The 24049-nt window shown below is 31.1% G+C and overlaps 1 protein-coding gene across 3 annotated transcripts in view; it reads left to right on the forward strand.

Annotated features, from left to right (window-relative positions):
- The first annotated feature begins 2597 nt into the window (after window positions 1–2597).
- The window catches only part of LOC118203324 (DDB1- and CUL4-associated factor 6-like), a 109054-nt gene continuing 87602 nt past the window's right edge, over window positions 2598–24049 (forward strand). For 2 of the 3 annotated variants that reach the window (XM_085823649.1, XM_085823650.1), the window contains exons 1-3: window positions 2598–2868; window positions 22088–22149; window positions 22249–22341. In XM_085823649.1, the coding sequence (XP_085679775.1) occupies window positions 2784–2868; window positions 22088–22149; window positions 22249–22341 (240 nt within the window). In that variant the 5' untranslated portion in view covers window positions 2598–2783. Of the gene's footprint in view, window positions 2869–19249; window positions 19384–22087; window positions 22150–22248; window positions 22342–24049 lie in introns of those variants that run through there. The other variant, XM_035375604.2, reaches the window with a different exon arrangement.

Consider the following 24049-nt stretch of genomic DNA (forward strand, 5'->3'; position numbering starts at 1 on the left):
CATATTCGAAACGGACACATCCATTCGCTTTGAAATCTGAGGAATTCGAAGAGATGAATAATAAAATTTTAAAATGGCGCGGTAATGCACAAATATTCAGTAACCAATCAGGGAGCTGATTACATCACGCATAGAATTAAAATTATTTAAATAATCATTCAAAATAAAATCATATTTAAAAAATACAAAATTAAATTGTAGTTTAATAGTTAACACCCATAAATAATGTTTAAAACATTAGATTAAATTTAAAGATATTACTTTTAAAATAATGTGACGTCATTCATTACATCATTCACAACATAAAATTCCATAAAATATCATAAACAATAAAATTTTTATTTCAAATAAAAATGCAAAATTAAATTCATTTTTATTATTTTGAAGTCATAAATAATATTTAAAACACGGAATTTATGCATAATAAAACGCACTTTTTAAAAATAAAATGACAACAAACTATCAGTTACAATAAGCAACTTGTCTAGCAATGGGTTTACCAGAAATCGTATCGCTCGAAAAAAAAAAAAAAAAAAAAAAAAAAAGAAAAAAAAAAAAAATTCGTGCAACCGTCTACCAAAGTAGCATCGCGATATTTTTAGAATTATCAAGAATTTTAAAGTTGTTTAAGTGCCGCTAAGCCTAATAATTTTTTTGATGGCGGCCATTGCTTGTTTACATGTGAAACAGCAGACTAGTGGATTTGTTGCAATCGAGAGAAACTTAGCTTCACAACAACAAATATCAATTAAATCATGCTTAATCCTTTCTGGAATTTTTTCGAGGAAATAAGTGATTAAGATTTACTTCGTAAATTTTAATACAGATATTTTGAGTTTTTATGTATTTTTGCCTTCTCGCGAAGTGAGGACTGAATTAATTGAATGAGAAATACTCAATCGTCTGTGAGAAACTGTTGCTTTTTTGTTTTGTTTGCTTAATTTCTTTTATACATCGTTTTAACTTTATTATAGTATTTGAATAGAACATGTGGCAACGATTAGATAATTCTTTAAATTATATAAATTTGGTGCATTCTGAGTTATAATATGAAAGAAATGTAATATTGTTTAGTGAACCTTGCGCCAGAGTAACGCTATGGTAAACAAATAGAGTGAATTTTAAAGAATGCATTTATTCTATTGTGGTTTATGCGCTGTTGGCGAAGTAGATTTTATTCAATCCAATAAGTTTACCCGAAATGCAAGAAAAAATTAGTATAATTTAATATTTCGTACAAGGAAGTCATGTGGTGTACACATTAGATTTTTTAAAAAATTATTTTAACAGACGACATATAATTCATTTTAAAATTCTGGGCTTGCCGAGACATTGGTTCTGAGAACATTTATTTAAGATTTTCTTTTAAATCTCAAGGTTTTCAGAAGTTGAATTCTTGAGCAAAATCGTTAGCGCATATATTCGTATTATCAATAACAAATATAGATTTATACATATATTTTCATGTGTGATGCGCTATTTCTTTTTTTTTTTTTTTCTTTTTTGTCATCTTGTATTAATCGTAAAGCTTTCTTCAGCTTCAATAAGAAGAAATTTTTATCGCATTCTTAAAAAAAAATAATCGGAAAAGGAACTTTTCTAATTTGCTAAACTTGCATCTTTGAAAAGTCACTTCATCTTTCATAATCTCCACTAATGACTCTGACTACCGTACGAAGGGCCTGGGTTTGGATCCCGGAGAAGGTACGGATGTAAGATTGTGTGTTCCTTCATAGAAGGTAACGGTGGTCGTCTTTAGGTTCCTTCATAATATAATGACCACCGCTTCTGGCCTTAGTAGCGCCAAAGTCTAAAATGGTTAATGCTCGCCATTAAAAATGTAATCTCCACTAAACTAGTTTCTTTCTTTTATTCACTTAAATTTTTTTTACTAAAATATTTATAAAAATCATGTACGTACCCACCAGCGGCAGAGTGGTAAAACCTCTGAACGTTAATTGCCCGACCTAGGGTTGGCTGCATAACATGGATACGAGTCAGTTTCAATTAGAAAGTCTTCCACGAATCCCTCCTTTTAGGCAGATCGCCATAGTGAGCTTTGCCATAATAAAATAAATGAAATCAAACTTTGATTTGTTTGATAAAATAGCAGCGAATATTTTTAATTGTCTGGTAATTATTTTTTAATTAAAACTGTATAAAGTAATCGCACAGCAATTGATTTCTGTTGAAAATGGGAAACAACTGTTTTCTGTTGGCAATGCTGTGACACCAGACGATTGTTAAGCGATAATATGCGAACTTCCAATCAAAAGTTTCTCGACATTCCTGCACGAAAGAATTAGGAGAGAGAGAAGATTTGTTCTAACACTGCATACAATCGAATGTAGATTACAATTTCCATACAATTGGATCTAGATTACAATTTGCATACAATCGAATCTAGATTACAACTTGTTTTCCAACTTATCTCAATAAGGGCAGACTAGGGTTTAAAATTTGGATATTGAAATTGAAATCTTAGGCTACGCCAAAGAACTCTTGGAAATTCTTTGGAGGCACTAACTACCCATTCCTTTACTGGAAACCATTACGTTTAATTTCTGCCAACAGGTCAAAAGACGTTTCTACAACATGCATGAACATAACTGTCTTTCTCCCCCTCAATCCGAAATTGACATTGGTGCCTTGTTTACAAGCTAAATTGATGCGGAGCTGAGTGAAGAGAATTGTGATGACTTGCGTATTATTCGCACTGCGTCTTTTTTTAGTAAATTAGTTGTGTAAATATTCTCTATTTGTGGTATTCAACAGACATTACGATGGATAATAATAGATTGTTTTCAAGAATATGGAATATGCCTTATGGGCGCACTAACTCATTTCATTTATTTGATGCGACTAAAAGTAAAAGAAACTACCATTTTATTATTATAATATTTCCAACAACAAAAAATTGTGTTGTTTTATTAACCATATTTGTTTATGTTAGGTAATTACGTATTTTTTTTTTTTTTTTAACATTAGGAATTGTGTATTGCGCAACCGTCATCAATATTTTTCAATGTATTTACCTTAGTAAGGTAATTTAATGCAGATTAGCTGTCGTAACTATCTGCCGATTACTTGATGTAAATAAATGTCGAAGTTAAAGTAGCAATTTCATGGAGAATTGGAATATTTAATGTACAAATTTCATTGTCATTTTAATTTCATTTTTGATGAAGTCGTTTTAGTTCTTCAAAGGAGAAGAGAAGTTATTAAGTAAATATGTTAAACTATTTTTACTGTTATGAAGATGGAAGTTTTCATGATTTAATAATTAAGAATTGAATTTAATATTGTTGGTGATAAGGTAACTTGGAATGGAGCTCTCACGAATTTTCTTCTTTTTCTTTGGACATGAATCGTACGGCTTTCTTAAAATTTAATTCTAATACTGTAGTCCCTAAAAATAGAGAATACTTACTATCTGATGTTTTAAATATAAAATAGTAATTAAAAAATATTATTTCAATATTGTTAAAATTGTAGTTAGTATTGAAACTGAGGAGGCCCAGGGCTGGATTTAGACTTAAAAAGGTCCTAAGCTATTTGAGATATAGGGCCCTTTATAACTCTGTTATACTATATTGTAATTTTTTTGGGGGGCGGGCATAAGCTATATCTTGTGTAGCTTATACATAAATCCTGCACTGGGAGCACCTAAGTTTTGATTGGACTAACAATTTATAGAAATTCTAAGGTTTCTGGTAAACTAATATTATGATAGCTGAATCAAAAATAGAACTTAATAGTGTGCAAAATTTTAATATGAATTAACTTAAATTGTACAAATAGTGTATATATTTTCAGCTAATAATCAACAAATAAATGCACTTATTTGAAAGATAAATAGTCTTCAATATGAAACCTGTTTCTGAATTTTTTTAAATGTGAAATTGAATTAATAAATCATTTTTGAATTAATAAACAATTTTTAGTAATGGTTATAATTAGTGCAGATTTTCAGTTTACAAATTCAAGTATAATGAATACTCTCTGTGAAAATCATTTCTGGTTTCAGATGATTTTGATCTTTTATAAAGGTGGTCATCTAAAAAAAGTGATGGTAGTAATTTATTTGCATATTACATGTATTCTAGTCAACATTTCTGACATAATTTAAAGAAAATATTAATATTCATGGTCAAAATATATTAATGGGTGCCCCTTGGTAATTTTTGGCGATACATGGATACCGAGTTTGGGCAATTCTTTGACTTGTTATTTTGGCTTTGTAAAATCAGCGCTACACAAAGCTAAATTAACAAGTCAAAGAGTTGCACAAACTTGTCATCCATGTACACATTGACCTATGTTCACTTAAAAAAATATCAGAGAATTGCACAAACTTGGAATTGCACATTCCTTTGACTTTATCCATGTACACATCAACTTATTTTCACTTAAAAAAATATCGGAGCATTGCGCACTCCCTTGACCTTGTCCATGTATACATCGATATATATTTATTTAAAATGTCAAAAAAGCAGCCAACAAAAAATACATAATCTTAGTAAACTACATTTTAAATCAAATAACATAAAAAAGAAAATTCATTTTAGCACTACACAAAGGAAATATCCACTTACCTTATTTAGAAATTTTCCTTTCTTCAGTCAAACAAAATTCCTTAACAACATCCAAAAACTTCTTAAAATTATCTGAACTAGAATCTGTATATTGGCAACATCACATAAATTCACAAAAATAAGAGTAAAAAATATCCTTCGACGTTAGACCATGCGCATTTCCTTGCTACAAACAGAACACTTACAACGGCTTCTAAGTAAACCTTCATTTACACACCACTTAATTAATGTTCTTTTTCCCTTTTGCTCTAAATCATACAGAAACTTTAAATTAATCTTACCACATTCAGAAAAATTACTAGTCAAACTGCTTGTAAAATTGTGCAGTGTATAGACAAGTGCTATTTCTGGTAACACACTTCAGAATCACAACTTAAGTGGTTTAAGGAGTTGGAAATTTTAGCCTCGAAGATGATGCCTTTCTGAATAACTATCCTGTATAAACAATGATGTGTTAAAACAAGGATGTCAAACTCGTGGCCCGCAACAAATATTTTTGCAGCCTGGCCAATATATCGGCAAATAATAATATATAATAATAAAATAACATATCGACGAAGAAAAAAATGAAATGTTTACTGCTAAGTAATTAACGATAATTTATTCAGTGTTGTTAGATTACTCACAGCGAGCTGACACACACACTACTTAAATTACAAATGCGTGTGAGTAGCTTGCGTTCAGCTACCTTCGGCTTTTGGGGGACACGTGCACTCAAAACTTGTACACATCCCCCGATAGCCGAACTCATGGTCTCAGTTTTCCAATCATAGTTTTGTACGATATATTGGTGCATGCACTTTGCTTTATTATTAATTATTACTCAATTCATATTGTTACGGATTTCATAGTTATTTATTTATTTAGTTTTTTTTTATTTAAAATTGTAATTAGATTTGCTTCATGTTGCCTTAGCAACGCAGACGATTTTTGAAAAGACAGCTGCGTTGGAAGGTTAAAAATAGAACAGCACGTGCATTTAATACCTAATAAATAAATGTCTCGTAATTGCTGTTGCCATCCACAAAAATCCAGATATTTATAGATGTTTCCAGTATATTTGAGAAATTAATTATAAAGCTTATAAAAGCCGAGAACAAACAACTCATCTCGGTAGTAGCTGTAGTTCTAGCGAACTGTTTGTTTACTTAATGCTGTGATTGATTTGTAGCGATTTCGCTGTGAGATAGAATTAGTTTCTCTGTTTTGAATTGATTTTTGCTAAACGTTTGACATTTTGTGATATTGTTAGAATGTTTTTGAAGAAATATTTCAGCATTTTGATTTATCTCTTGTGGAAAGAATAAATTTTTGTTAACTTTTTAACGTTAACCGTGTTTATTCCAGCCCTTTGTATTCAGTATGTCTATATCAAAACCAAGTGGTAGTAAAATTAAACAAAAAATCGCTGACGAACATAGAATATTCCAAGTAAAATGGGAATTAGAATACTTTTGCTGTGAAATAAAAGATAAAATAATCTGCTTGATATGTAATAATGCTATTAATGTACCAAAGTTATATAATATTAAACGTTATTATGAACAACACAAATCGAAATTTAACAATTACGAAGGATTAATGAGAGAAGAAAAGTTGAAAGAGCTCAAGTTAGGAGTGAAAAAGCAACAGTCCATGTTTAGTAAAGTATTGCAAGAAAGTGAAGCGGCGGTACATGCAAGTTACGTCTTGTCTGAGTTGATAGCTAAACATTCGAAGCCTTTTACTGACGGTGATTTCATCAAGGAATGCCTAACGAAAGCTGGAGAAATTGTTTGTCCTGGAAATGTGAAGGCTTTTCAATCAATTTCATTGTCTCGAAATACAGTTGCGGAAAGAGTTACTGATTTAGCCGCGAATTTAAGTGATCAGATCAAAGCAAAATCATCTAGTTTCGAAAGTTTCTCCATTGCCTGTGACGAGAGCATGGACATTAGTGGCAAAGCTCAATTAGCAGTGTTTCTTCATTCTTGTGACAAGAATTTTAACATTTTTGAGGAATTACTGGAACTAATACCGATGCCTGGTACTACCACAGGAGAAGATATATTTACTTGTGTTTTTGGACTTCTGCAGAAATACAATCTACCTTTGGCAAAATTAAATTCTGTAGCTACAGATGGCGCTCCATCAATGACCGGGAAAAACAAGGGCTTCATAGCATTACTAAGAAAAAAACTTAGTGAAATTCACGGTTCAGACATTCATCATATGCATTGTATTATACATCAAGAAGTTCTATGCACGAAAGTAATAAATATGAAGAATGTTTTGTCATATATAAAAAAAGTTATAAATTTTATAAGATCTCGAGGTTTAAATCAGCATCAATTCACTGCTTTCTTAAGTGAGTTAGATAGTGAATATTCGGGTTTGTCCTACTATACCGAGGTACATTGGTTATCTTGCTTCAAGATTCTCAAACAATTCTGGGATTTGAAAGAAGAAATATGTCAGTTTTTAAAAACGAAAAATCAAGACATTTGTTTTACGATCCAATATGGATACAAGATTTATCTTTCTTGGTTGATATAACCAAACACTTAACTGATTTAAATTTATTGTTACAAGGAAAAGATCATATCATTACGAACATGTTTGACATAATTAAAGCATTCAAATGTCAACTAGTTCTTTGGGAAAAACAACTTAAAAATGAAGATTTGATGCACTTCCCGACGTGCAGCATGAACAAATCAAGTTTAGATGATACTTGTTCGTATCAAAAATACGCAGAAAAAATTGCAAATTTAACAACTGAATTTGAAATGAGGTTTAATGATTTTAGTTTCCTCGAAGACAAATTTTTTTTGTTTTCTTTGATTTTCTCAATAAGTATTGACTCAGTACCCAGCCATATGCAAATGGAGGTGATCGAGATTCAATGCAACTCAAATTTGAAAGCAAAATTTATTGAAGTGGGCGTGCCTGAATTTTACAAATATTTACCAGCCAGGTTTGAAAATAGTCGAAAATTCGCATATGAAATTATTTCCATGTTTGGTAGCACTTATCAGTGCGAGCAGTTTTTTTCAGTCATGAAAGGTAATAAGTCTCCTATTAGAAACCGTATTAATGATGCTCACCTTGGGTCAGTGTTGAAAGTTATCACTGCAAACAAAATTTCTCCCGAAATAGGAAAGATAATAGCAGAGAAGAGATGTCAAGTATCAGGACGTAAACATTAAATTTTTCTTGTTCTTTTCTGTATAAATATATATATATATGCTTATTATTGTATTATTCTAAATAAATCTATGTTTCTATGAATATTGATTTTTTTTTTTTCGACCCGCCTAAAGTTAAACCGGTTGATCTTTGGATTATGGTAACTTGGCGATTTTTTGGCGACCAACTCTGCTACAGCAACCCTCTATTTTTTTTTTTCGCCGCCATTTTGTCTTCACGAAGTAAAGACATATTTCTTTTCTTTTTATTTACTCAACACTTTTTCCAACAATCTCCTAGCCGTATTACACTTATGCTAGAAATTTTATGGAACAAAACTGCTTTATCATGACAAATATTAACTGTAAAATTGGGAAAAAGTGCAGAATCGCAAACTTCTTGCCGCTTTTTTCAAAATCGCACATACACAGTAACCATGTACACGTCGACTTATTTTTACTTAAAAAAACATCCCAGAATTGCACAAAAATGGCATTGCGCACACTCTTCACTATATCCATGTACACTGCTTTTTTCTCATAAATTAAAAAAATTTCACGAAAATGCATGAAAATTTTGTGAATCTTTAAATTCAGTAAAAAGGACATATATGAAATTACCTGATCGCAAAAAAGTATATACCCTTTCCAAAGATGAACATTTGCACGTATAAAATAAATAAAATATCTAAAAACTTTTACCTCTAAATTATCTATTATAAACGTCACCAACGAATCTATAACAAAACATTAAAAATGGTTACAAATACTTAGTCTCAAATATTTAAATTATTTCCATGCGCGTTTCTTCCACTGAAATGTATACCAAATTACTACAAACATAATTCACAAAATAACTATCCTTTAATTAAAATATAATTCAACCATGTACACGTCGACTTATTTTTACTTAAAAAAACATCCCAGAATTGCACAAAAATGGCATTGCGCACACTCTTCACTATATCCATGTACACTGCTTTTTTCTCATTAATTGAAAAAATTTCACGAAAATGCAGGAAAATACTCAACGTATTCCAAAATACTACAAACATATAACTCACAAAATCACGATCATTAAATTAAAAAACACTACGTAAAATATAAATAAGCACATACATTAAATTAATAAAAATTAGATTACAATCCTAATTACTTTAAACTAAATCATTGCTAATAACAATTTTCCATAATAGCATATTAATTTATTTACTCCTTACATTTAGATCAATGCATAAAAATAATATCCTCAAATGATTAAAAATACTAACTTACCTAATCTTCTTCAGAATCTTCATTATGTGGCACGCACACTTCCCTACAGAAAGAGTTCCAATTGGCTGCAGTACTACTGCTAATTTCTTTCACTTTACATAGCGCCATGCAATCCGAAAATTAATCAACACTATTTCACACAACATACATTGAAGCTTAATACAAAATAATATATTACTACCGATATTTTTCCAAATTTTTACCCCCTTTTCCAATTAAAGAACTGTAATTCGTCCAGTAATGTCACATGATATATCTCATGATCTCTCATTTCCCTCACATAAAATAATGCGTAATCGGAACTGAGTACTTCTCACATTCTTACCAAAGCCCTAGGTAGTAACCTTTATCGCCTCCAAAATGTCGCCAAACTACCTGTTACCATATTCCAAAGATCAGCCGTTAAACCTTGTTTGTTTGGCCCAAGTGTACCTATGAGTTTGACATCCCTGCGTTAAAAGAAGCTATTGCTGAAAATCCATTTTATACAGTTCAAGAACTATCAGACAAACTAAATATTCCAAAATATACAATATATGATCGTTTGGGTATGTAAGCTGCTATGATGTAGGATTTCATACTAGCAATGATTAAAGCTTTAGAAAGTTCCATATTTTCTAAAGTTTTAATCATTGCAAAAAGAAATAAAGAATCTTTTTTTTTTTTTTTTTTTTTTTTTTTTAAGTGCCTCATTACCGGTCATAAGAAGTGGGTGTTGTCAATAATATTACAAGAAAAAGATAATAGAGTAAAGCAAAAGAAACTCCTTTAATAACAGTAAGAGGCTGCATCTCCAAAAATGCGTTATGTATGGTGGGGTTGCAGAGAAATTGTTTGTTATGAATTTTTGCAGTCAAATTAGGCAAATTCTGAAAATGGTCTTCCTAAATAGCAGTTTTAAACCAGAAATCAAAGCAAAGTCCTCAGAACAAACCAGTTGATGAGATGTTATCTTCCATCATGACAATGCGTGGCCTATATTTCAGTGAATGTCAGACAAAGATTTATTAAGTATGGCTTGGAGGTTTTGTATTCTCTCCTCCTCCATGCACAGTCAGCAAATCTTACCTCTTCTGATTTTCATCTTTTCGTGTCACTTCGGACTTTTCTGAATGATCTTGAGTTCACTTATTTGGAGACTGAAAAAGCACCTTGTTAACTTCTTTGCAAATAATCGTAATGGCTGTTTTAAATAAGGAATTTTGCAGCTGGTGGAAAGATGACAAAATGTTAGAGGAAAAAAAAATGGTGTTAACGTTATTCAATGAAATTTTCTTATGCTTTTCTACTACTTCATTTGTTTTTATCATAAAAAAATGTGGAACTTTCCAAGTGACTTAATACTTATTTAGTACAAAATATTACAATTTGGTTATGAAATTAGACATTGTATGATGGTTGTAATGCATGGTTGATGATCATCTCAAAGAATAATACAGTACAAAGTCTTTAATCCTGACTCGTCGGGACTTTGGCGATTCCCAATTAGAGGTTTTTCCGGATTATAGATCACCAGTTTAATTCTGGTAAGATGGCATGCAGAAATTATAAAATTAAAATGTGAAACCGTAATTTATGAAGTAAAGAGCAATTATGATCTAAAGGGTATCAAAATGTACAAAAAAAAAAAAAAAAAAAAAGCTTAATATTTATTTGTTTACTTTATTAAAAAATTTTTTCAATGTAAGTTGTTTAAGTTGCTTTATTTTATGTGCTAATACTTTCTTTTTAATTCTATAAACAGACATAATTTTCTTGTTCAGTTACAAAGTTCTGCTGTTCAAGTCGTGTAATTGCTGTGCGAAAATACCGACTAACTTGTCAATCGAAATTTTTTCGTTTTCACTAACCTCTCTGTCACTTTCTTCATGCCTTTATCCATTTTTGTGCAGAAATTCCACTTTTTGTTTGATGGACATCGAAACATACTTTCACTTTGTAGATCCTTTGGCAGCTTCAGAATCGGAAACTCTTTTTGACATAATCAAAAGTTTAAGCTTACTTTTTATAAAATTGCTCTAAGAATCTGCAAAAAATAATAAGCCAGATCCAATTAGAAGATTAAGGAACAACACAATCTGCAACATTAACTGAAATAGATAATTAGATAATTTTAGCCTAGCTTATACCATCCGTTATACATTAAACGCGCATGTGTAAAGGTATTATGTGCATGCATAAAAGTTACGCATGCGCAGAAAGTTTGTAGCTTTGAGGTCCGGATTATGGACATCTGGATTAAAGACTTTGTACTGTATAATCATCAACATCAGTATTTATTTACGTCTTCTAAAATACTGATCACTTTTAGAGATGATCATTATAGGGAGATCAGAGATGTATTTAATTTCAGATTCAAATTGGCTAATTTTGATGCACTATTGCAAAAATTATAGAATTATCTTTCTAAATTAAAGTTTCTTTTTATGAAAAAGAATTATTGTTCTTAATATACTTCATACTAATATGACAGTGTAGCTGTATGGAAAAGGGTAGCATTTGAGAGTAATTTTACAGTCTTGCAAAGTTCGCTGAACAAAGAATACTTTTCTTCCCTGTCATTCACTTCAGGGGTCATTAACCCCTTCGCGCAGGGTAGCGCAAACGCGCGCTTATCGCAGAGGCCGGCAGTGTCTTATGCGAGCGTCTGTCCAGGGCCGGGGGCTTTTTTGCTATTAAGCCTAAATACATGAAATTTCCGAAGTATCAATGCATTGTTTAATAATGCTCTATAGAGTATTTAAACGGCTTATGCTTTATAGATATTTTTATATATACTTTAATCACCTTATTTCCTGTTTAAATGCATATTTTACACATTTTATTTTCATTACTCACCATTTTATGACTTTTAACATTATACATCTGAAAACTAAATATATTACTTAAAATTCTCTTTTCGTATGAAAAATTTGAAAACAGGGATCTACACACAGTCCTACATTACATTCCTTGCACTCGTAATAACGACATTGATGATGAGGACATTAATTAATTAAGGATTAATGATGATCGGCATACAGATGTCCGAAATGTCATCATCATCATTAGGTTCGCCAGATTCTTTATGATCAGAATATATCATAGTATCACTATCACTACTATCAGAATCTGTTTCAGAATCAATATCTGAAATATTTTGCATCATTTCTGCTATTTCAGGCTCTGTTAAACATTTTCGACGTTTCGACATTGCAACGGTAAAAACAGAAAGAATTCACGTCTAACAAGATCTAATTATTTTCTAAAAACTGAACTGCAAACCGAAATACCCAACGCTTTAGTGAAAATAAAACTTCTCTACTTACAATAAACAACTACCACGTGCAAATTTAAAGAGACGTCATAAATCACGCCATTCGGAAACATTTATTTCCCCTTTTGTTTATATAATCGAAAACGCGTGTATGTGAGTCATGCTTCTCTCATTTCGAGTAGAAGGTCTAATGTACATGTATCTGAAACCATATGGACATACAGTGCCATCTTGTGGCAGAAATTATAGTTTTTAAAACATTCCAGGACACTGGCACAAATGCGTGACAGTCGGGGCTGAACAGGAAAACGCTCTGGCACGCCTGCGTGTTGCCGGGAAGTGAGCGTGTTCGTTGCTGGCACGTAGATGTGACAGTCGGCGGGAAGGGGTTAAAAAAATCATAAAATGTGCAGTTGTGAGTAATTTTACAGTCTTGCTAGCTGCACAAAAAAAAAAAAAAAAAAAAAAACTTCTCTGTCATTCACTTCAGGGGGTCTATCCACCTTCTGAAGAAAGTATTTTACAAAGAAGTTCTCCCCTTTTCAAAATGCTGAATGGTTACTACTACTAAAATCATATCAGAAAATTTTTTAATTTGCATACTTTCATGCATGAAATTTCGTTCCCCTAAAATAGTATTTTAGGATTTTATATATGAGTATGTGCAGAGGTTGTGAAGAGAATTTTGCTCATGAAACTTCATAATTTTGAAGAAATCTGAATTAATTACCTGCTGTTTTTCAGTATATATATATAATATTTATACAAATCAAGAGGATAGATAAAAAAAAAAAAAAAAAAAAAATTCCAACTAAGGCAATATTTGGAACTACTCTTATATGCGCCCTTATATGCCTGCTTAAGATGGCGGATGCTTTTTTGGTGGAATTTGTCAGGAAAACTGGCATATATTCATGTTGCACATGGCAAAAATCATTAGAAACCAACCATGCAAACAGCCCACTCGCCCAGGATCAAACCCAAATCAAGTTGAACTACTATTATTCGATGGTCTTATCTACTCGACCATTGGTATGTTAACTAATTTTAAGACCTCTTCTCTTTTCAGCAATGATTTAAAATTGGACTTCGGAAGAGCATATGAAACTCAGGGTTTGTACGGTTCTTAAGAGTCCTTAAAAGTTCTTAGATTTTTTGTAATTGATTTTTGGTCCTTAAAAGTCCTTAATTTTGACCAAAATCAGCAGAAGGTCCTTAATTTTAATCATCTGAAATTTTTGTCTGTTTTTATGACTGCCATTTTGAGTGGGAATTTGCATTTTGGAAGAATATTTCTGGCAATTCACTGATGTATATGCAAGAAGTGAAACATAAGCATTTCAAAATTCATTTTTTCTAATAAAGAACTCTTAAAAACTTTTCGCTTTTGGGGATGTGAATTCTTGTATTAAATGGTTCTAAATTTGGCGACTTTTCAACATTTTGGCGATTTTAAGTTCAGTTTCTATAGAAACTTTTTAATTAGAATCTGAGAATTTTTTGATGACTTATTTTAGAACAATATAACATTGATAAATTTCATTAAAATAATGTATTGAAATTATATTTAAAAAATACCATTAAAATAAAGCATTTTTATTTTTTGCTGTCATATTATAAAGTTTAATTTTGGCAACTTATTATATAATATTTAAAATCTGAAAAATAAAGAATGTATAATGCTATAGAGTACAATTTACGAAACAGCTCTTAGCAAAAGCAAAATTAGCTATGTAATTTAAAATTTTTCATAGTAAGAGTTTTTACCATGTAATTGTCTCAGAATATTCAAAATTGTCAGAATTTGCATCAGTTTTCTTTATAAAATTAATTTTACACTTGCCCCCCCCCCCCCCATTTTTTCCAAAATATTTCTGGGTTTTTGCTGTTACAGAAACGGTAGGGATAATTTTTCTTTAGGATTTTAGACATTGCAGCTGAGAAAGCTAAGTAGAAGGATATGAAGGCAAGATTTATATCATGATTCTAGAAGATTCGAGAAATATGTGACAAAATGAAAAATGTCTCCATGGTATCAACACATAATGGATGTATTTTACAGAAAGTTTGCGATGAATTTCTTACATTTTGGAGAACGTCTGGAAGAACAATGAAAACATAATGTTTAAATGTTTTACTTCTGATACTAGAATCGTAACATGTTTATCTTCTGTTTATTTTCTCTACTTTTCACTAGACACAAGCATGGAAAATATCAAAAATACTTCTAATCTTATTACATAGACAGGCATTATAGATAGGGATTTTTTTATTAATAAAGAAATTGAAAACTTAAATTTAAAAGCTTCATCTAATATGGCTTAATGCATCATACACATAGCTGGCACTAGGCATTTTCCCACCTGATGCAATCTCTGTGGATCCTAAATTCTGCTTCCAATGCTTGCTCTAAATTTTAAAAGTTTTGCCATTTCTAGATTTTGGTCGTCAGTGTGTCTCTAAATTGTAAAAATTCTGCCACATCAGCTTTGTAACTGGCCTTTACCATATATATATCTCAAATTTCTTCTAAATGTTCATATTAATTAAGAAATCAAATTAGCTGCTTTTCCTGTACATTCTAAATGCATTTAGAGTTTTTAGAATACCAGAAATTAATTAAATCCAAAAATTCTAAAATGAAAAGGAAACGTGTTGAAGAAAGAAACTGAATACATAAAGAAAATTATTCTCCAAAGATATGTGCAGTTATTATTATTTAAATTACCCAATTGTTTATGAGTTCAGCCTTTACTATAATTTCCCATTTCTATTTCCTCATATGATAGAGTTACTGAGCCAGATAAAATTTAAATTAAATTGTATAATCTTTGATCACTAGTCCACATTATTAGTTTGAATTTGACTGTTCTTGTTTAATTATGTCACCGTGAGCTGTAATTGATTTTGTTAGCATCAATATGCCTTTATGTTCTAAGTTCTTTTTAAATAAAAATGTTAGCTTATTTAAACCTATGTCTGATATTGTAGTTATTTTCAGACATAGTGGTAATATGCTTCATGTGTGTCGGGGGTTTTGGACTATTTAACTTTTACCAGATCAAGTAAACCCTCATAGCTACATTGTGGAGATGTTGACAAGTTAGGAGATAAAGCATGCAAAGACTAGCAAGAGCATTGATATGCATATTGAGGCAAATCTTTAATTGTTAGAAAAAGATGCTTAAAGAGAAGGAAATCTATATAAACTAGCCAAAATGTCTGGGAAGGCTTCAAATTAAAATAACGGATAACTATTTTGTTGAGTGTTGTTGTTAGAAAACATTTATGTTTTGTAGCTTTTAATGTATAATTATCCTAATATCATTTAAGAATCAATTAAATTAATTTATTATATTTTGATTTTAATATGGTTTTTTTAACAAATATTGTTAAAAAATAAAATTTAATAGTGGTCATGTAAATCCATAATGACTAAGGTTATCAAACTACCTAATTTAATTATTTATAGCTAACTGCTTACCCTTAAAACTTATCTCTACATATTAAACCGAGATATTGCCTTTCATTAATAATCACTGTGGTCACAAGATTAAATTCAAAAACGTAAAAATTCAAGTAAAACTTATTCTTTGCATCTACTGCGACTTAAAATAATACAAAACAACTTATCACCTCTGGTACTTTAATGGCTTATTGGAACCTTAAAGTATATTAACTGGGTTACAACCCCTGGAACTCTATACGAAGCTACGACACTAACTGCATCAAAGAGCCTAACTTTCAACACTTGCCAACCGTGCCTATATCAGGCCTTTTTAGGTTTGTTCTAATCAGCAGTTCTAATCTCTCTCTAAACAAGCAGCAGTGGCGACAACATTCAGTCTTTTGTTATGAATCATGCTGATTATAATCTTACATCTCATTTTAACCTATGCCGTTTGACATAAAATCTACCTGCTATTTACTAAACCTCTAGACTGACCAAGTATGTGACAAAATGAGACATAAAAAAAATCAACATAAAGCTAACTGTTAGTAAAACGTAAATGTCACTTATGTTCTTTTAAATATGACCAACTATTGTAAGTTTAAATAATGATAAATTGAAAAAAGTTTATTTTATTCGCAAACTTATTAATAATTATGTTAATTAATTCATGTTTACTAATAATGCATACTACTTAGGGATTACAAAAGTGAAATTCAGGCATAGATAATATTTTTAATTGAATTTATTCAGTTCCCATTTGCTCATAGGTCCTAGGTCCTTAATTTTTTTCGCTAATGGTCCTTAAAAAGTACTTAATTTCCATGTACAGAAATGTGTACGAACCTGAAAACTTTATTTTCTAAAACAATTCAGGTTTTCTTACAGTGACAATTCAGGCATTTTCAAAGGTAATATTATTTTAAAACACTGTAACTAAACTAAACTTTAAACTAAGTCCTTTTAACTATTACAATACAAAGTTAAAAACTAAATATCCAATAATAGGAATAATCCGTTATCCACATCTCCCATAAAACTTTTTTTTTTTTTTTTTAAATTTTCGTATCCTTACACTGTGAACAGAGACCATACTCAAGAAAAAGCAAGTATGCCATAAATCAACTTTTGTTCCAATTACCTTAGATTTCTTTTGCTGAGAAATATCATTATCTGTGATAATTTGAATCTCCTTCATGCTATTTTGCTTTTAAACATCTGCCAGCTGGCAAGAGGTTGTGAAGGATAGGTGGCTAATTTTTTTTTTTTTTTCCTTTTTTTTTTTTTTTTTTTAATTTTACGTAACTCTATGCATAATAAAAGAAGCTCAAAGACCTCTCTTTATCTGAAGCGGAATAGTGCAAATATTCTTTTTTTATTGGCTTAACATGGATGAAGGAATAAAAATTAGATTCCAATGAACTTACGCTCAGCTAGCACTTCCTTAAATTTCTAATTTGAATCTTTCTTTCCGTGATTCACAGAAAGAAATGATTAGGCATCGTATCGCTGATAATGTCAAATTCAATAATAAACCTTTGAAACCAAATCTAACTGCGAGAGAAAGTGCACAATGCGTGAAATTCATTCTAGCCCGGATATTATTTCAAAGGCTGACAAGGGTGGCCAGACAGTTGTCATGGATAAGAATACTTACATTGATGGTGTCACTAAACTCTTAAACGAAGGTCCGTATAATCCAATCCCTAAAGATCCTTCACCTTCGGACCTGTCAAAAATAAAAACTGCGATCAAATCTTCACAAATCATTTCAAGCAACTTATCCCATCTGTTGCGAATTGTGCCAGATTATATGCTCTTCCCAAAATTCCTAAAAGTGATATTCCTTTCAGCCCTATTGTATCAAATTTAGGTACTGCCTCGTATCCTTTAGCTAAATAATATTTAGTTTCTAGATTTTGAACTCTTTTAGAAAATAACATTTACACCATAAAAAATTCAATAGAGTTTGTAAAAAAGGTTAAAAACATTTCTTCTAGAAATTTACTCATGGTTTCTTTTGATGTAAAATCATTATTCACCAGTGTTCCAGTGGAGGGTGCATTAAGATGTCTAGAAACCAGACTTTGCAAATTTCATTTCTCTTACATCGAAATTGATGAGCTAATTTCTCTCAATCAACTCTGTTTGAAACAAACACATTTTGTTTTCCAAAATAAATATTACAAGCACACTGAGGGATTAGCCATGGGAAGCCCCCTCAGTTCCATCCTGGCTGATATCTACATCCATTATTATGAATCAAAATTGTTTGAAACTTTAAACTTCCCGGTATGGTTCCGCTACGTAGACAATACTTTTACCCTGTTTGAAGGTAATAAAGATGATTTAAATAAAGTTCTTTCAACAATGAATTCTATTGATCCTGGTATTCAGTTCACTTTTGAACTTGAGACTTCCAATTCTCTTCCGTTTCTCGACATTCTGCCAACTTCAGTACTACGGTTTACCGTAAACCTTCATGGATTTGCCTTCCACCACACTTTAAATCATGTCATCCGACTAAACAAAAGTTAACTTAATTTTATTCTTATGTTTTCCGTGCTCCTCAAGTTCGCTCCTCCAAACTATCCCTTGATGAAGAACTAAATTATTTAAAAGCAACAGGTGTTGACAGGGGCTTTTCACCCAACATTATTAAACAAGAAGTTATAAAATTCTCATCTCAACACACTAAAAGGCACACTCTTGTTTTAGAAGATTATAAAAATTCTGTTGTCATTCCATTCTTTCCAACAATTAGCTATAAAGTTGTACATATTTTGCAGAAATTTAACTTTCGTGTCGTTTATTCTCCCATCAATAAAATTCTGAGTTCCATACTCAAGGACCCCATTCCGGATATGAATTCCTGGGGTATTTATAGGATTCCTTGCCAGTGTGGTTTAATTTACATTGGCCAAACTAATAGAGCCTTAAAATTTCGCGTCAAGGAACATGAGGCATATGTTAGAAAAAAGGAAACACAGGAGTCTTCTGTTGCCCAACATTGTTGGTCCGAAAATCACACTTTCAATTTTTCTGGTGCCAAAATTATTCAAAAAACATCTTCCATTAGAGAACTGAATTTTATAGAGGCATTTCATATTAAAAATAATCTTTCTGTTCTAGTTAACTATCTTAATTCCAATCCATCTTAGCCTTTGGCCTTTAAAGAAATTATGTTTTAGTTCTAGTTTCATCAACAGATGGCACCACTAGCTTATTTTCTGTCCAGGCTTTCTTATCTTATCTAATCATTATATCCTATCTCGTTCATTTGCGCTTTTGCAGTTGACAATGGTGTTTCGGTAAAACCATCGAAACTAGTCCTGTGAAAATTTGAAAATATAACGCTGATTTTTGTTGTTTGGCTTCTGAATTAACATAGGACATGTTCCTGTAATCGGACCAGTCGCTTATTAGAACCAAAGCAATCGCTTCCCGATGTGGTCCTATTAACCGGAATCGACTATATGTGAAATAGATTTCACCTTCATCATCAAATCTTCTTTTTAATAACATTGCATCAATGATAAGAGATCCACTGGGCACAAATGTTTCTTTTTCAGAAAACTTGTGGAAATATATTGATACTAGTGAAATTACTGTAGCTTATGATACTTCCTTGCATGTTGCGTGAGTCTTTTTTTTTTAAATTTCTCTGTCATAAGTATCACATTTGTTTCATCTGTTGATGTTATTGGTTTTTCTGGCCTTCAGTTATCTTGTACTTCTGACATATCTTTCATCTAATTTGGTGTCCAGTCGGTGTGACATCATATAAAAATTACAGAATCTAACATTATACATTCCTCTAACTCCTATATATGTATATATATACATAAATGTTATAGTCATAAAAAATAAAACACAAAGCATTTGGCAGGATAAAAATGAATTTCAAAATTATTAAATATTGATATCATTTTGAATTTGCATTAAAGAGTCGATTAATAAATAAATTTCAGTAATTTGATGTTTCCCCCCTCTTAAATTTTATTTAATGATATTACTTTATGATTTAATAGTGTCTTTAATTTTGTTGGATTGGTATGCCAAAAAAATTTTTGCTCATTTAATTTATAAATCCAAAGATACGTTATTAATATTCTCATGAAATTTTACTTTAGAATCATAATCTGGTAATCATTGAAAATTCATTAAATTACGGATATTTTTCATGTTTAATAAATATGAGTGTGTTACAAGCTACTACCACTGTTTTCTAGAATATGAATTCTCTAAGATAAGATTTCCCCCCCCCCTTAGTTGTGCTGAAAAGCCAACAATTTCACACTTCAGAATACTTGCAGCCTCTGGGTTTGATGTCTGATTTTAATATCAAATGTCTTGATCAGTTTTTATTGTATTGGAGTCACACTTCAATATAATATCATTTTGGTAATTAAAAAATAAAATGTGTTTTATTTTTTACAATGAATACAAAATTTTCCTAAATTTTAGTAGGACTGGAGAAAATGACAACAATTTAGATTTTGTAATTTTTACGAAATTGATTTCTTTAAGTTTAAAAAAACTTAAACAAGAATATTTGTATAATTTAAAACATTTCAGTAATTAAAAGTATATGCCTTAAAATTATAAATTAAAAGTATAATGGTAGTGAAAAAAAGGCCAGGTAAGGAGTTTTAGGGCATGATGTGTATATTACATTTAGATAATTGATAACTGTAGGTGTGATCTTAATTATATCTACCGGGAAGTTCTGCCCGTTTTTGGAATAAAACAAAATACAAAAATTCTTACAGTCAGTAAACTTTATTAAATAATATAATTGCCATTATTATTAATGAATCCTTGCCAGCGTGATGGCAATTTGTATATCCCATTTTTGAAACATGTATCTTTTGATGCGAAAAATTGAACCAGTGCTTCTTTGATATCTTCTTCATTTTAGAATTTTTTGCCCTTCAAAAACTTTTGTAATGACAAAAACCAGTGATAGTCGGAGGGTGCTAAATGCTGTGAATATGGTGGATAGGACAGAATTTCCCAGCCTAATTCTGCAATTTTTTAACGAGTCTCCAAGTTTAGCATGTGGCCTGGCATTATCATGATGTAGTGTGATGCCCTTCCTATTGAACATCACCAGCCCTTCTTTTGGCCTGATGTCTTTAAATTATCCAGTTGCTGACAATACTTCTCCGGAGTGAGCTTTTCTTTCGGTTTTAAAAGTTCGTAATGTATTCGTCCTCAAATGTCCCACCATACACAACATTCTCTTATGCAGAGTCAAATTTGGTTTTGGAGGTGGAAGGGCTAGGTTTTTCGAGTTCACAATATGCCATTTTCTACGATGTTTTTGTAGGTAATCCATGTTTCATTCCCAGTTATCATCCAGTTCAAGAAGGACTCGATTTTGTTCCGAGGACGCAGAGATGTGCATATGACAACTCAGTCATCCAAATTCTTCTAACTTAATTCATGTACCACCCATTTTGAATATTTCCACACAATCCTGCCTTCCGAATATGGTCTGAAATGGTTTACTGAGCTGAATAATGGTTTACTGAGCCTTTCAACAATCTCTAATGTTGTCAGAAAAGGATCTTGCTCCAACATGGTCATAACAACACAGTCACCAATCAACGATGGTCACCCAGAACGTGGCTTATCAGAAAGGTCGAAATCACCTGTTTCAAATTTTTTGAACCATCTTCTGCATGTCCTATCAGAAACTGTACCTTCCCCAAACACTTTCAATAAATTTCTACATGCTTCTGTAGTATTTCTTCCTTTTTGAAATTCATATAAAATACCAGTGGCGTAAATGAACTTTATCAGTAGTCATAGGTACACTATCGCTTCACACTTAAGACCAACCTGAATCAACTTTGTTTTAATTTACTACATCAGTATCTATATACATTAAGCAATAAAAATAGAGAGCCGAACATGCATCAAATAAACGTGCTTATGTGTTGAAAACTGTTGTCATAAAATGGACAGAACTTTCCAGTAGACCAAAATTCTTGATGTTCTGCACTGCATTTTGATAAGCAGAAGGGAGCGTGAAATTTTCGATTGTCTCTAGACGCTAAAAGCCTTAGCCATACCTGTGCATAATATTTCATGACCTTCCAAAAAATTGTGTCCAACACTCCACTTTAGAAAATACTGATTTAGAGGATGTGAAAAAAGTATGACAAAAATGCAGCTAAATTTTACTTTTAATTTTCAAAGCTATATTAATCAAGTAATAGATCAACATTAACTACATTTAGTATTTGAAGAATCAGCAGTGGTTTTGTTGATATAATAATGTTTGCAATTCTTTTGATATTTTTGAGTGCATTAATTATTTTTATGCTATTTATAGATAGTAAAGAATTTGTGCAAAAGTTACAACTTCAGATCAAAATACCTGTACATAATGGATGTGTAAGTGTAACTTTTTCTGCTGTTTTTTAAATGTAATGCACATCACTTGCTTTCATAGTTATGTCAGTTGAGAACTAATTTCTTTTTAATCCTGTTTAGGTAAATAGTATTTGCTGGAATGATAATGGAAAATATCTTCTATCTGGATCTGATGATCAACGTTTATCCATAGTGCATGGATATGATTACTCGGTTAGTGTTTCCTATTATTGTTGATTTCAGTTGATACTTTTAATGCATTTGAAATATCTGTTGTATTGCAGTGATATTGCAGATCCTCCTCCCATTTCACATAACTAGAATAATCGTGAAATCTTTTGTATACCAAAATTATATAAAGCAAATGAGCAGTTACTATTAATTTAAATAGAAAAAAGTTTTGATTATATCCAGACATTAAAACCTTTGATATCAGATTAAGCAATCATCTCTTGAAGCCTGAAGTGATTTAAAAAAAATAATGATTTGTTAAATGCATAAATCATGTAAATAAAAATTACATATGCATGATCAAGTTTGATCTTCTCAAATTAAATAAATAGCCCACTGGAAGCTATAAAGGTGGTAGTAAAGATAATGATTGCTCAGTACTGAGGTTTTGAAAGTGAAAAATACTAGGTGTTCATGTAGGAGAAAATGGACAAGTTTCAGACTTATTGTAATTTGCATCCTATATCTACAGCTTCAGTTCTTCCCTGACACAAAGCTGAAATTTATTTTGCTCTTTCTTATTGTCGAAGGCTTAAAATAAGCTAGTGCCTACTGAGACTGCCTTTTTTTTTTTTTTTTTTAACTGTTTGATTCTTTCTAGGCAGTCAAAGTATTTTGCAAAAGCTGCTTTAAAGAGGTTTGTTGTGTAATAATTAGTCATGATTTTCTGCAGTCATTGGATAAGAAAAAAAAAAGCATGATTATACGAATGTTTCTCTTATTTCTTGATTTTTCACAAAAGAGTTATTACGTAATTCTCAGTGCATAATTAATTTTTGCTATTTTATATCTTATTTTTTTATTTATTTATCCAATTTTGTAAATTTTATGGCTAGGAATTAATCTTTAAAGATTTATCCATTGTTGTCAGTGCCCATTCTTAAATTTATTGTATATTATCTCATTATGTAATCTACTTTAGTAGCATGTCTCAAACAATTTTTTAGTTGCACTATAATTTAATATCTTAAACATTAGTGCAATTCCAGAATCTCGTATATCCTCCATAAATGATGTTTCTTTCAAAGCTGATGGTCTTTGCATTTTTTAATGGTAAAATTTTAATTATTGTTATAAATTTTGAATAGGATTGTGTTATTATGCCTGATTTTCGTTTTACATTTAGTTTTGAAATCTGTTTCAGTAATGAAACTGTTTCAAGCTCATGATGGATTGAATGTGCAAAGAACCGATGATAGCTTGATAAAATTTATTTTCCAAAAGAAACACATTACTGTTCTAGAGCTTTCCATAAAAGTACTCATACAACTCTTCTCGGTATAACAGAGCACAGTCAGTAATTACCATTTCAAACTACTAAAAACATTAATCACAATGCAATGTAAAAGCGCATCTAAAGAGCGAAACTCGCATAGATATCTATCGATACTCTGAACTGAAAGACTGAGACCTGATGTTCTTTCCAGTCTTATGTAGTGCCCCCCCCCTTGGCCTCCAAGAAATTTCTTGGAGCACACCAAAATGTTGCCAAAATTGGTGACGTTTAACGATTTCTCACTCAATTTTGGTAACACAAATTAGTCACCAAAACCATCACTAGCTTTGCAATAGCTTGCCAATTTAGTGAGAAAGCTATTGATGTCAATGTTAAATAGACCTGTAACCTTTTTTTCGCAGCAGAGTTTCACTCTTTTTAGACTTTTCATGTTATGTTATACAGTTAATCTGG

Source organism: Stegodyphus dumicola, chromosome 9 (genome assembly GCF_044657685.1).
Source record: "Stegodyphus dumicola isolate Sdum_Otavi_A_Nest chromosome 9, ASM4465768v1".
Lineage (NCBI taxonomy): Eukaryota > Metazoa > Arthropoda > Arachnida > Araneae > Eresidae > Stegodyphus > Stegodyphus dumicola.